Source organism: Dama dama, chromosome 15 (assembly GCF_033118175.1).
Source record: "Dama dama isolate Ldn47 chromosome 15, ASM3311817v1, whole genome shotgun sequence".
Taxonomy (NCBI): domain Eukaryota; kingdom Metazoa; phylum Chordata; class Mammalia; order Artiodactyla; family Cervidae; genus Dama; species Dama dama.
In genome coordinates, this window is record NC_083695.1 from 67528512 (window position 1) to 67543740 (window position 15229).

General features: G+C 39.3%; 1 protein-coding gene across 2 annotated transcripts in view; it reads right to left on the reverse strand.

Annotated features, from left to right (window-relative positions):
• The window catches only part of DNMBP (dynamin binding protein), a 114263-nt gene that overhangs the window by 63891 nt on the left and 35143 nt on the right, over window positions 1-15229 (reverse strand). For both annotated transcript variants that reach the window (XM_061162374.1, XM_061162375.1), the window contains one exon: window positions 6381-8387. In XM_061162374.1, the coding sequence (XP_061018357.1) occupies window positions 6381-8387 (2007 nt within the window). The remainder of the gene's footprint in view (window positions 1-6380; window positions 8388-15229) is intronic.

The following is a 15229-nucleotide window of genomic DNA, read 5'->3' on the forward strand; positions in this document are numbered from 1 at the left end:
TCACTCTTGCAAGGAAAATAAATATTCATAAATTTATTTGCACAGTATATTTTATATAAGCCTGCATTGGCAGGTGGATACTTTACCACTGGGCCACCAATGAAGCCCTCTATTATTTTAATACTACCCAAATACATTTGCTAAGTTTTTTCCAGTGCTTGTATTCACTACAGATTATAGTTCATTTAAGTATTTTTAACTATAGTTCTTTTAAGTATTTTAACAAAAGAAATGCAGAAGAGATGCAAATATTAATACTGAACTATTATGCTGTATGTTGTTGCTGCTGTTGTTCAGTGGCTAAGTCGTGTTCAACTCTTTGCGACCACATGGACTGTAGCACGTCAGGCTCCTCTGTCCTTCACTATCTTAAGTTTGCTCAAATTCACATATAGTGAGTCAGTGATGCCATCAGAGGGCAGACAGAATGAAATCCACAATCACAGAAAACTAATCAAACTGATCACATGGACCACAGTCTTTCTAACTCAAGCCATGAGCCATGAGTGTAGGGCCACCCAAGACAGATGGTTCATGGTGGAGAGTTCTGACAAAACGTGGTCTGCTGGAGAAGGGAATGGCAAACCACTTCAGTATTCTTGCCTTGAGAACCCCATGAACAGTATGAAAAGGCAAAAAAATGAAATAGTAAAGCCACAGAAAACTAATCATCTGATCACATGGACCACAGCCTTGTCTAACTCAAGCCATGAGCCATTAGTGTAGGGCCACCCAAGACAGATGGGTCACGGGGAGAGTTCTGACAAAACGTGGTCTGCTGGAGAAGGGAATGGCACACCACTTTAGTATTCTTGCCTTGAGAATCCCATGAACAGTATGGAAAGGCAAAAAGATAGGACACTGAAAGATGAACTTCCCAGGTCGGTAGGTGCCCAATATGCTACTGGAGATCAGTGGAGAAATAACTCCAGAAAGAATGAAGAGACAGAGCCAAAGCAAAAACACCACCCAGTTGTGGATGTGACTGGCAATGGAAGTAAAGTCTGATGCTGTAAAGATGCAAATAACTGACTCATTGGAAAAGACCCAGATGCTGGGAAAAATTGAAGGCAGGAGGAGAAGGGGATGACAGAGGATGAGATGATTGGATGGCATCAGGCACTCAATGGACACGAGTTTGAGTAAGCTCCAGGAGTTGGTGATGGACAGGGAAGCCTGGTGTGCTGCAGTCCATGGGGTCACAAAGAGTCGGATATGACTAAGCGACTGAACTGACTGACTGACTGATGCTACCTAACCATCTCATTCTCTGCCACCCCCTTCTTCTTTTGCCTTCAATCTTTCCCAGCATCAAGGTCTTTCCAATGAAATTAATATGTTGTACATTATTTCAATAAAAATTTTTTAAAAGATGTGGATATTGTCACAAATTTATTGTCTAAAATTTGAATTAGCAAAACAAAATGGCTTTCAATGGCAAAGTCAAAATCATAGCAAGCAGACAGAATATTTTAATGGTTAATAAATAAAAAGAATAGGAATTTCCCTGGCAGCCCAGCCGTTAAGATTTTACCTTCCAATGCAGGGGATGTGGATTAGATCCCTGGTAGCAGAGCTAAGATCCCACATACCTTTTGGCCAAAAATCCAAAACATAAAATAGAAGCAATATTATAACAAATTCAATAAAGTCTTTAAAAATGGTGCACATCTTTTAAAAAAGAAAGAATGTATATATGAATAACTGAATTATTTTGCTGTACAGCAGGAATTAAAACATTGCAAATCAACTGTTGATTTCATTCAATAAAACTTAAGAAAAATAAATACAAGTAGCTGCTAGAAAATAAAAAAGAAAATGTCTGTTTAAAAAAAAAAAAAAAAAGAGTATGAGCTTATGCAAAGCAACATGTACCCTATAATGGCCCCACCGAAGACATTTTCGGATACACTCAACAATTCAACCAACATCAACAGAAACTTTTTCTGTGTCTGAGATATCAGTCATAAAACCAAGACCAATGCCATCAGCCATCAGATAGGGTAACCAATGCTTTGTGTATTTAAAATTTTGCTTTAAAAATCACTTTTAAATATTAAATATCTGTGGTATTATTTTACAGCTTTTAAACTATTTTTATTTAACATTTATTTTGTGTTAATATTCCCTTCTTTTAATCTTTTATATTATCAGATACCTATTATGTTAATTTTCTAATTTTGATAAGTATCAATATTTTATGATTATGTAAGATATTAGGGTTAGGGGAAGCTGAGTGAAAGCATATGGGAGCTCTACTATTGTTGCAACTTCTTTACGAATCCAAAATTATTTTAAAATAAAAAGTTGAAAAATATTTCAAAGTTTATTATCAGGTAGAGAATAATTTTACATGTCATTAAGATATATAATCTAATATTTCAGTTCATAATAACAACACATGCATTTATTTCATATATATATATATATATATATACACACACATACATAAAATCTCTGAAACTTTTAGTATAATCCTAACAGAAAAATTGTTCACTATTATTACAGTTATCACTATTATCAAGAACATATAAAGAGCCTTTTTTTTTAGAAAATACAGAATAATTTATAATTTTAGGAATTACCAGGAATTCCAATTTCTTGTTTCTGAACCTCAATGATTACTATCCTTCAGGAATTTGGAAACACTGGCTGACCACAAGCAACTGACAGAAATAAATGCAAATCCTCTCTGGAGTCATGTTTTAATTCATCTCAGATCTTGATATTTTCCAAATACTATGACTAGCACACAGAAAAAGATAACCAGACACATGATGAGTATAGACCACATGAATGAGAACCATGTGACATTAAAAACACTCCCAGTAAGACTTAATACCTTGAAATTATCATCAGTTCAGTTCAGTCACTCAGCCATGCCCGACTCTTTGCGACCCCATGGACTGCAACACGCCAGGCCTCCCTGTCCATCACCAACTCCTAGAGTTTACTCAAACTCATGTCCATTGAGTTGGTGATGCCATCCAACCATCTCATCCTCTGTCATCCCCCACAGACTATAAAACAAATATCTTTATCATATGTAAAAAAAGTAAAAATCGAGCTGAAAGATACCTGCAGGAAACAGAAAGCTATAAAAGGTAACACATCAGATTTGAAGAAAAAAATAAAAATAGAGCTTCTACTAAATGAGCCCTCATGACTTCATAATTCCAGAGTCTTAAGAAGGAGCAATATGAAGAAGAGTATAAAGGCTATATACATTTATGTGTGAGCATTCATGGAAATCTATACACCATCCTATACTTAAATTGAATCCATTCAGTGTATTCCCTGTTGGTCTAACTAAATTCACACTGATACCCACAAAATGGAGTTGAATGTAAACAAAATAGTCATGTATATTCTGCTCTAAAACCACCAAGCACAAATCAGAGCCCCCAACTGACTACAGTTCAAATAAATAAAGTCATACCCCTTCTTCCTATACTTAAGTCTTGCAATTACAAGTGTTTCTTAAATATATTCTTTCTAATTTCTCAAACTCCTATTAAATATCTACCATATCATAAGCATAGCTAGGCATCTGCCCATTCATTTTCTTATTAAAAAAAGTAGGAGTAATAGCTATAAAGAACCTATTTTTAAAATAACCTAATTTTGGATCTGGCTCACTACTGGACTACTTTGCTACTGTTAACTATATCTAACAAGGAGACCAGAATCTTAGCACCAATAATCCCTAGCTCCCTAGTAGTCCAGATTCAAAGAAACAGTGGAGGTAGGAGATCTTCAAAAGCTCTGGAAGGTAGAACTGAAACTTCAATTTCATTCAGTTAAACTAAATTCAACTCATCAAGTATTGACTGAGTCTACTACATGTTGAACACCACACCAGGTGTGTGGAAAATGGCACACCCACTATCACACAGTAGCTGTCTTCTCATTAGGCTTAAAATTTTCATGGAGAGGTATATAAATAACTAAATATTAATCAGGATTAGACAAATACTGTATCAAAAGTTCTTTAAGGATTTCCCTCATGGTTAGGAATTCATCTGCCAATGCAGGGGACATAGGTTCAATCCCTGGTCTGGGAAGAATCCATATACGAAGCAACTAAGCCTGTGTGCCACAGCTACTGAAGCCCACTCACCCTGGAGCCCATGCTCAGCAACAAGAGAAGCCACTGCAATGAGAAGGCTGTGAACTGCAACGAAGAGTGTCCCCACTCGCCGCAACCAGAGAAAGCCCACATGCAACAGCGAAGACCAAATCCCACCGAAATATATAATTTTTTTAAAGTTTTAAATTTTATGCCTTAAAGTTGAAGATTAGAGATTGTATGGGACTGCACTGGAGGGTTAAAGGCTGGTATTCAAACTGATTAATTTCTGCCTCTTCCAAGGGACTGCTTATGTTGCTGGATGTACTTTTTTATGAAGACAGAAAAAGATGACTTTAAGAGGCACCGTCAGTGACTGCAAGAAATAAGTAATTTCATCATATTAGCGATTGATACAAATAATACACCTATTAAAAATCAATCAGGTCAACAGTAACACTGGCAATATTGTATATGGTGGAGTCAGATAAAGAAAAGTCTTCCTGATTAAGACTATACCCACCTACTGTGGGTCTTTCATGGCACTGAACTTTCAGAACTTAAAAAAAAAAAATAGTAAGAACACCAGCTGAATTATCAAATTAGTTCTGAAAAAAGAAGGTCAATAGAACAGGACTTCCTTGGTGGTCCAGTGGTTAAGAATCTGCCTGCCAATGGAGGGAACACGAGTTCAATCCCTGGCTGGGGAAGATTCCATGTGGCACGGAAGCCCCCACGCCCTAGACCCTGCGCTGTACAACAGAAGTCACTGCAATGAGAAGCCTCTGTACCACGAGGAACAGCAGCCCCACTTGCCCCAACTAGACAAAGTCCTGGCACAGCAACGAAGATTCAGCGCAGCCAAAAATAAAATACATACATTAAAAAAAAAAAAAATGGTCAGTGGAATAAAAAAAGAATACCAATTTCATCCATTAGTACCAGTCCATTACTGGAATGTTGAATATAACATTTCTCTGGAACACTACTAAAAATATCATTATTGAGAAATTATTGCCACCTAGAATTTGAGAGAGTTTTGTTCTGCCACCTGCACATCTAATGCAAGAGCAATTTACAAGTATATCTCAAAAACCATATGTATAGAAGGTGATGGAGAATCTGAAGCTTGCTATGGCTTTGAGGATATAGCACTGAGCCAGGGTTCCCTTAGGATTCCTTTTCAGGCCCTCTGAAGTCATCAAGCTATCTGGCATTCCCCCAAGAGTTCAGATACTTGTATTAAACAAACGCCCTCTTGAGGACACATCTAAGTGCTCACCCTTGTGCTTTACCTTGAGAGCAAATGTTAACCGCTGCCACAAATGACTTGTGAGTCCAGTGACCGGTCTGGTCTCTAACTCATCACCCTGCAAGTGCTCCAGGACACTCTCCCAGAGCCACACCTCTGATTTTGGAGTTCCCACAGAACTATGCCCACTGGCACAGCACTTCTTGCCTGAGCATATTTTAGACAGAGGTTTCCTTTCTTTCTGTAATCCATTTGCTTTCCACCTTTCAGAAAATTACTTGATTTCTGGTCTTCCAATAATACTCTTTCTTCTTGGATTTTTTTTTTTTATTCACTTTTAGAGATCTAAAGGAAAATGAAGTTGTTCAGTTCTGTCCAACTCCTGAGACCCCATGGACTGTAGCCCTCCAGACTCCTCCATCCTTGGGATTCTCCAGGCAAGAATACTGCAGTGAGAAGCCATTTCCTTTTCCAAGGAATACCCAGCTTTTATTTATTAGGATCCTGCAACTCCTAGATCCACAGAGTGCTTTTTATTACTGACTTCCTTAAGGAGACATAGGTTTAGAGCTTTCTAGCACGTATGCCAAAGGGCATGCACAGTCATGCTCTCCTTGGGCCCTAGACCAGTTGCTACTGTCTCACTCTTTTCTTACTTTATAAATTATTTCTTCTGGCAGTCTGGTGAACACAACTGGAGAATACACCAGTATTCTGGTGAATACCACTAAGTCCATGCGCCACAACTACTAAGCCTGTGCTGAGAGCCCAGGAGCCACAACTGAAGCCCGTACGCTCTAGAGCCTGTACTCTGTGACAAGAAAAACTGCCACAATGAAAGTCCCTGGACCACAACCAGAGAGCAGCTCATGCTGGCCAAAACTAGAAAAAAGCCCACACAGCAACAAAGATGCAGCACAGCCAAATAAATAAATAAAAAGCAAATCATTCCTTAGTTGTCCATCAAAAATGGTAACATATTCCTAAAAACTTGGGTAGGGTGTTATTTGGACTTGAGGGTATCAAGAAACAAGTATATACTATCTTCTAATCACTTACCTCTAAGTTGTTGGAGTTCCATGTTCAAACTCTCAATGTTACTCTCGTAGAACTCAAGATTCTGAAGGGTCTCTGCCCTCAGTGATTCCTCTTGCTTCTCCTCCAGCAGTAAGCTGAGGTCTTCCTGAGCCCTGCGGCACATATCCAAGTCCTGCTCCATCTCCTGAATCCTCACCAAGACCAAGGGACACTGGGAAGTTTGGTCCAAAGTCTTGTCCACGTTCTCAGGGCCCTCCTTTTGTAGGCTCTCCCAGCCAGGACGGTTACAGGTTAAGGGCTTGGGGGGTACTGCATTTGTTCTCTGCTGGGCCGAGGGAGGCAGGGGAGCTGGGCGAGAGGGTCTCATTGCCAAGGGTGGATCCAGTCTCAGGTTCTGGTCTCCCGGCACATGTGGAGGAGTGGGTGCTGGAGTACAGGGACGGGGTGGTGGGGGCCTTAGAGCTTTTCTTCTTTCAGGCAACTCCTGCTGAGTCATTAGCTTCGAGGAACCTCGGAAAATATCCTTTTCGGAGTTAAAGTCCATGATTGAAAAGTGGCGCAAAATTTTATCTGGTTCTGGGCAGGGCCCTGACAAGCTCTTCTCAAATTCTATCAGTTGTTGTGTCAACTTTGAATCCAGGTCCGTGCTGCCTTCTCCTTGTGACCGTGTCATGGCTTCCAGGGCAGGTGCCTTGTCTTGCAGACCAGGTTTCATCTCTGATCTGTCTGGGGCGGAGCAGAAGCTGGAAGCACTTTCTTTGGGCGTGCAGTGCTTTTTGACACATCTTGCCAGGCCCTGGAGCTGAGAGCTCAACTGGCTGGGTCTGACTGCCCTGGAGGCAGTGAGGGAAGAGGTGCTGTGAAGAGGTGGTCCTGGCTTCTGAAGGGTTTTCGGCTGGGAGTATGAAGTTCTTCTGGGAGGTAGGCTGGAGTAGTCTCGAGTCCTTGCTTCTAGAGGAAGAGAGTCAGAATACTGGTCTGGGCTTGGGTGGCTTCCTCCTCTCATAGAATAATACTGGTTTCTCTGCAATTCAGGATGAAAAGGTAGTGGAGGTTGGGATGCAACACCATTGACAACCTCTGAAGGCTCCTTCGTGGAAGAGCATTTGACAAGAAGCTGCTCGTGCCCCGCACTTGGGCTTCTCGGGGGCCCTCCTGAGGGGTCCGTGTCCCAGTGAGACTGTTTATTTTCTTCACACTCAGAAGTCAGGTGCTCCAGGGTAGAAGTGGATGTTTCAGAAATAACACAGTTGGACTTCTCTGCTTTATACTCATGAAATTCATGTCTTTTTCCTTCTGCTTCTAAGGAGTTCTCTGAACAATCCAAAGGTGTGTCAGGAATGTTGGTGAGGTCGCTCTCCTGTGGCAGATCCATGGTTTCCTCCACCCTTGTTTGAGGACATAACTTTACAAAACGGTAAGGAAAGATGCCTGTCCTGCCCTTCAGTGACCCTTCGAGCCAGCCATCTTCCAGGGTGCCCAGGATTCGGATTTTATCACCTACTTCAAAATCCAGCTCATTTGGCTCCAGGGCCTGGAATCTGTAGAGAGCAATTCCGTAGGTGCCCGGCTGCTCACTGTCCTCTTCTGCCTCTTTCTCTTCTGCTGTACTGGTGTCTACCTCACCATTACTAATGCCATCATCACAATTTCCAGAACTCACCGATTCATCCACAGTCCTCAGGGGCCCCAAAAGCTCTACAAAACCTTCTGGAAAAATGCCTCTTCGACCCTCTAGTTCCCCTTCAAACCAGCCTGGCTCAGGAATTCCAATAATGGTAATCACATCCCCTTCTCTGAAGTCCAGCTCCTCATCCAGCTGGGCAGAAAGCCCCATCAGCGCCCGGGCTTGTCCCATGGAATATTCGGGAATCTGGAGAAGAGCACTCTGTGAGTGCCACTGCCGACTCTGTGAGGAGAGGCAGAGCTCCCTAACACACGAGGCTGGGAAGAAGCCCCGGGCACCCCAGCAGTTTCGGCCCTGCAGCCAGCCACCAGTGAGAGTGCCATCGAGAATCACTAGGTCACCTAAAGAAAGAGAAAAGAAACAGAGATAATGACTTCCATTATCACCCCAGAAGGATAGAGGTATAAGTAATAGTGCAATTCATCATCTTAAACACCTACCAAATTCAAGGGAATGTAAATCTAGAGTTTTCAGGGAATAAACACTTTTTGACAATTTGGTGACAATACAGTGAACATTCCTGTAAACCTGTGGTTTCCAAAATGTGGTCCTCAAAACGCTGGGGGTGGATTCCTAAGATCTTTCAGAGGGTCTGTGAGGTCAAAACTATTTTTTTTTTCCACTTCATCCAAAACAATGTAATGTGGCAAACTGAATACTGATTCAAATAAAAGAATCAAGATTTCTTCTATTTTTAAATTAAATTAAAAAAAAAAACTGTTGCGTGCATTGCATGGCTTACAGGATCTTCGTTCCTCGACCAGGGATTGAACTTGCACCCTCAGCAGTAAAAGCACAGAAACCTACTTACTGAACCACCAGGAAACACCCTAGATTTCTTCTACTAAACCAAAAAGACGTCTGCGAAAAATGTAAACAAATGTTACTATTCTCACTAAAATTTTTTGTTTAGGAAACTACTTATTTTTCATAAAATGTTATTCTTGTTATTAATGTTAATATGCATTTTAAAAATAAATTGAAAATTTTAAAAAAATCTCAGCTTCAATAGCTAATGTAAATATGAATAGACTCACAGAAGCAAGTACTCTTTAGGTTCTCAAAAATTCTAAGAATGTAAATGAGTCCTAGGATCAAAAAGGTTGAGAAATGCTACTATCAACAAGTTTGTACCACTGGATTTATTTATAAATGATGGAGAATATATTCATTTCCACTAGAAGCCTTTGAATAGCTTGATCTAATTTGTCACACTAAGTTATATTTGATATCAAAAATTAGCAAAGAAATAAATCTTCAAAGTCCCTCCTAAGCAATCCTTATCCTGAAAATACATCATAATGAAATCTTAAAAGAGTGTTCAAGTAATCAGGACTTTGTTTTTGAAAATAATCAGTAATTTCAATATTGTTGTTTCAAGCTATTGTCACAAAATATACACTAAACAGTTAGCATCTGTCTTGCTTCTGAAGAAGGTGAGGCATGGAAAAGACAGGGCACAGTGCTTGTTTCTGAAAAAAATGAAACTATAATTCAACCAATTATGCTTCACCCCAGTTTAAAAAATTCCTCTTTAGTTTTGCAGCAAATTGTTTTGCAGCAAACTTTTAATTTTCTAATTATGAACTATTCATTTTGTAGATTATCGATTTTAATTTTTTTTAACTTTCTTATTATCTAAGTTAATTTCCCTTTCATGAGTAGAGGTGATTAAGAACTGCAACTGCCCCAAGTAAAATAAGACCAGGAGAGCAAAGCACCTGGCAAAATCATGAGGTCTTTTATAGTCAAGCATACTTGAATGTTGGATTATCGTTTAGGCTATCAATTTATATGCTCTTTTTATAAAAATTAAATCTGACTATCTTCTTACCAAGTGAATTAGATGCAATACTGGCAGGTACCACTTCTCTTTTTTGTTTCAAGAATCTGGTATAATGCCTTTCACACAGCAAGCACTCAATGTCAACTTCATTATTAGTGAAGATTCTTCAATTTCCCAATAAATGTACCTTCCCTCCAAAACTAGCTCCATGCTGCCAACTTCCTTTTGTTCTATGATTTCTTCTCTCAAAACATTTATTCCGTTCATCACTTGCTCTTTGCTACCATCTAGTCCAACTCTCATCATCTCATTCTTTTAAAGCTTTCCCCAGACACTGTCTCTTCCAATCTACCAAACTAAGACTATAAACATACCAATTTTATCATACCCTTCCCCTGCTCGAATGTTTACCATGGGACATGAAGCCTTTTTCCTATTAACCAAGGCTTCTTCTATAATAATCCTATTCTTACTACCTGAAATATATTAAAAGAAAATAAGCTTGCTCTGAATGTTCTTCAAAGAGATTTAGTTACTAAGCTACCAAAAGAAAGTGTTCGTGAAAGTCACTCAGTCGTGTCTGACTCTTTGTGACCCCATGGACTATACAGTTCATGGAATTCTCCAGGCCAGAATACTGGAGTGGGTAACCTTTCCCTTCTCCAGGGGATCTTCCCAACCCAGGGATCAAACCCTGAATTGCAGGCAGATTCTTTACCAGCTGAACTACCAGGGAAGCCAAGCTACGAAAAGGCTGTTCTTATGTTTTCACCTCAATGCAACCTGGCATTCACATCCAGATATAACCTCCCCCTGCCCCATCCCCAGCTATCCAATATTATCTCACCTCTGAGAGCCTAATTCCACACAAGGGGACTTTCATTGTCTCCTAGACAAGCTTCTCCATCCAAAACCTTAGCATATTTCTCTAATAAACTTTAGAGGTCTACACACATCTTGGTCATCTGTAGTCTACTAAAGAAATTATCACTTATATCAACAATTTTGACACTTGTATATTTATACACTATACAGCTCCTAATGTAAGATTTTTGCATTTAGTGGTAGGCACTAAATCATTCTCACTGATTTCATACTGATTTGCTTAGATGTTCCTGAAAAATAGGGTCTTCGTCCTATATTTTTATTTTCCCTTTAATTTCTGATTCAATATCCCACTGGTCAGAGCTTGGGGTCCTGAGAATTACAAGTGACTTTTCCCCATTCCAACAGGACCACAGAAGAAACTCACTGGAGACATGGCTACTATTCAGACACAACAAGCTTTTTAGTGAACAAAAATAAAAGTGTGTCATAACTCCCACTCTACTGGCTTCGAAATGAACTGGCTTTTTTAAAGCTGCAGAATCAGAATATTTTCTTGCAATGCCAGATCTCTATGAAATCCTTACAGTAGGATTTGTTTCCCTATTTTCTGCTGAGTGAGTGTTTTGATAGGCTTTATTATCTGCAGACTGTCATTCTGTTGATTATTTCTACATATAAAGGTGAATTTTTTTTTAAGTCACAATTTAGTCCCTGAAAAGTACTTCAGAGATAATTTTGTTGAATACTTTTATTTTATATAGCCCTGTTACTGAGTTTTTTGCATTCTGATTCTTTAGGAATGGAGGCTACTTGGTGGTCATTTCCAGACTTCAAAAACAACAATATGAGGAACTCCTGGAATACAGTGACCAGATTTTGAGAATAGAAAAATAAGAAGTGGGGTGACTCTTAGGGTCAGCCTGAGCCTTTTATTTATGGACAATTAATCCCAGTCACCACAGTGCTTGTTTCTTCTGGTTAAATTTTTATTTTATATTTGAACAAGAAATGCATTAAGAATAAGATGATAAGAAGTCCGAGATTCTGAATACAAGTAGTCTGGCTCTGCAGGTATTAGGTCCTCACTGAATCCTAGTGCCCAGGGACTCTGCTCTATGCAGACTGACCACACTCTTTACCCAGGTGTCCGCATGAGCCGTATCAGAACCTTAATCCTGACATCTCACATGCAAGACACCAGAAATTCATGACACAAGTGCTTTAAGTGATAATTATCATTTATCTATTTATAAATAAATTTATCAATTTAAATTTTATTGGTTGTTTTGGGGGGTAGGGAGGTAGTCTAGAAGCATGGGGTTGTAAGCAAGGAATAAGCATTCTGTATTGTGTAAGGCAATTAAATATTTCATCACTCTCACTTTTTTCTCCTCTTCTCTTTCACTGTCTTTTCTTTGCCATACTCTCATTTTGTTTTTTTGTTGTCTCTCTCTTTTCCACCCCCTCTGTATTTTTTAGGATAGCACTCACATTGATCTTTCTAAGAGACAAACTTGTTTCTGAATTTAAATATAACTCAAACTATAGGCAACAGACCAAAACAAATGGGAAGCTTCAGGGAAAGGACAAAGGGTGACACCTGCTGGAAGAACCACTGGTGGTTTTCATTCCAAATAGAATCTCCCTGGAAAATGTAGATACACACAAAACTTCATTATCAAGAAACAAGGCCCCCTGAAGCACATTTATGAGCTCCAGGATGAGAACAATAAAATAGCTAATTTTTGCTGAGTGCTTACCCTGTGCTAGATGCTTTAATGTATAACCTCATTTAGTCCTCACGACTACCCTGAGGTAGGTATTATCATTTGTAGATAAGGACACTGAGGCCAAGAGAACTTAAGTAATTAGACCAAAGTCAATAGCTACTGAGTTGTGAAGCTGGATTTAAATCTAGGAACATCAGAGTTCTTACCCCCTAAACCATACTGCTGGCTCTAACTATATAAAATATATATTTATTAATTATACATACATATAGGTAATATAATTTTATAGTTAAAATAGATATACTTTTTCTCTTATTTCAGTGATACTTCTGAAAGGTAAGTAAATAACAACTAAAGGCAGTATGGTAAAACAAACCAGATCTCAAACATTATCCCACATGCTCTTAAAGGTTTCCAAATCCCTCTCGACATACACTAAATCACAGAAGAGGAGAAGCTTCACTGCTACACTGAAGGATCAAAGGAAAGGTAAAGAAACAACAGGGAACTGGATTAATAGTGCTAGAGGACAGGGATAAAGGAATGTATACACTCATGAGCGGAGACACTGATCTTCATAAACCATATGTAGTAAAAAAAAAAAAAAAAGAAAAGAAAAAAAAAAGAAAATCAGAAGAATTAAAATTACTTCTGTGTCTCATGCTAAACTTCCCAGAAAAATAAAAATTGTATACATATACCTAACTTTCCCATCTTCAAAGGCTGTATGTCCTAATCAGAAGACATACAGAACTAAAAGATGTGAAAAGCATAGAAGGAAAGAAAGCTGAATAGTCAGTGTGTTAACTGGCAGACAGCAGAGTATCACAGAAGAGAACAAGATAAAACCATAAATAATATATCTCTTTCTATTCTCTCTTTTCCTATGCACCCCCTGCCCAACATTCTTTCCTTTTGAGATCTGCTTATGTTTTTAAGGGGCTTCCCAGGTGGTGCTAGTGGTAAAGAACCCACCTCCCAATGCAGGAGACTTAAGAGACTCGGGTTTGATCCTTGCGCCAGGAAGATTCCCTGGAGAAAGGCATGGCAACCCACTCCAGTATTCTTGCCTGGAGAATCCCATGGACAGAGGAACTCCTTAGGCTTAACTTGTTAAAAGCTAGTTAAGATAAGATCTACAGGCTCCAGGATCCAGCCGACCTTGAGTCAGTCTTCGGAGAGGTGACTTGTGGCTGAAAGGTCCACACCAGGGTCTTCATGAGAATCCCTTGGGTGGCCCTGGGATTCCTGAGGGGGATTTTAACTTTAAAGCAAGTTCACAACACATTAGTCCAGTCTTCTCAAGGGAAGCATTCAGCAGAAAATCTGTTTAGTACCTAAGACAATTTTGTGCTTAGTCTCTCAGCCATGTCCAACTCTTTGAGACTCCATGATCTGTAGCCCACCTAGCTCTTCTGTCCATGCCCATGGATTTTTCAAGCAAGAATGCTGGAGTGGGTTGTCATTTCCCTCTCCAGGGGATCTTCCTGACCCAGGAATCGAACCCACATATTCCATGTCTCATGCACCGCTTGTGGATTCTTTACTAACTAAGCCATCGGGAAAGACTACACAAGATATAATATGAAGTAAACAAACTAATTCCAGAAGCCACATTCTCAAATTCCTTAGATGTTGTAGACATACTGTACCTTCCCATATAGTATACTGTTACACACAGAATAATAGATAACAAAGTCATATCAATGTTGTTAGCCACTGGGCTCTGGCCCTTTCTCCACACCTTCTGACTGGTCTGACGGACGTGGACTCAATCCTCCAATGGAAGAATTATGAGTATGAACAGATAATGTCCCCTGATATAACATCTTTCTCTATTTCTGTCTTTGCAACACTGATTTAGCAAAAATGTATTCAGAACAGAGGTAGGGCTCAGTGTAAAGTGAAGACAAGAAACTGTGACAACTGATTTTGAGGATTAAGGTCAAAATCCACTTTTCCTTTCTTCTCACTGAATAAAGGTTAGGGAGTTTGCTTGGTCTCTCTCCCCACCTCTGTGCACACTCTCTTTCATATGTGTACATGGTTTAAGAAATTAAGCCTATTCCAGGACTTCCCTGGTGGTCCAGTGGTGAAGAGACTGTGTTTCCATCGCAGGTGGCGTGGGTTTGATCCCTGGTAGGGAACTAAGATCCCACATGCCATGAGGTATGGCCCAGAAAAGGAAATTACATCTATCCCTTTAGAGACATACTCAAAAGAGTAACAATATTAATATATCCAATAAATCATACAATTCTGATGACTGCTGTGAGTCACAAAACTGCACTGATCATAAGCCTCCATTCGTGGAACACTACTGGTTTCTGTGCTTATGCAGAAATGTATGGACGGACGGACGTGTGCTGAAATGGTTTAGTCACTCTTTAGACATTCTTAAGTCTTTCAGAGTACATGAAGCAAGAAACACTTGAAATATCACTGAGACATGACTATGACCATCTGTTTAAAACCACTTCCTTTTAAACCTGTTCTGATGAGAACTTTAATAACATTACCTAATAGTTGGGTAGGAAAGGGAATGTTTCGCATCTCTGCCTTAATTTGCAAACCACAATTCCTGCTCTATTACTGTACATTAATAAACAAGCCTTAGTACCTAAGACTTGACTACACAAGATACAGAGAATGAAATGAGACTATATTTGTGAGAAAAAAATACTGTAGAAATTATAAAACGCTACTCAAAGATAAGGGTTTATTACTGTCAGCTCTGTCTTAGTATTATTGAAGACTCTCTAGAGGTTACTTACTTAGAAAAATTAAAAAAAGAGCGAGTTGTCAAAATGGACTGACCCCACCAGTATTATTTTAAACA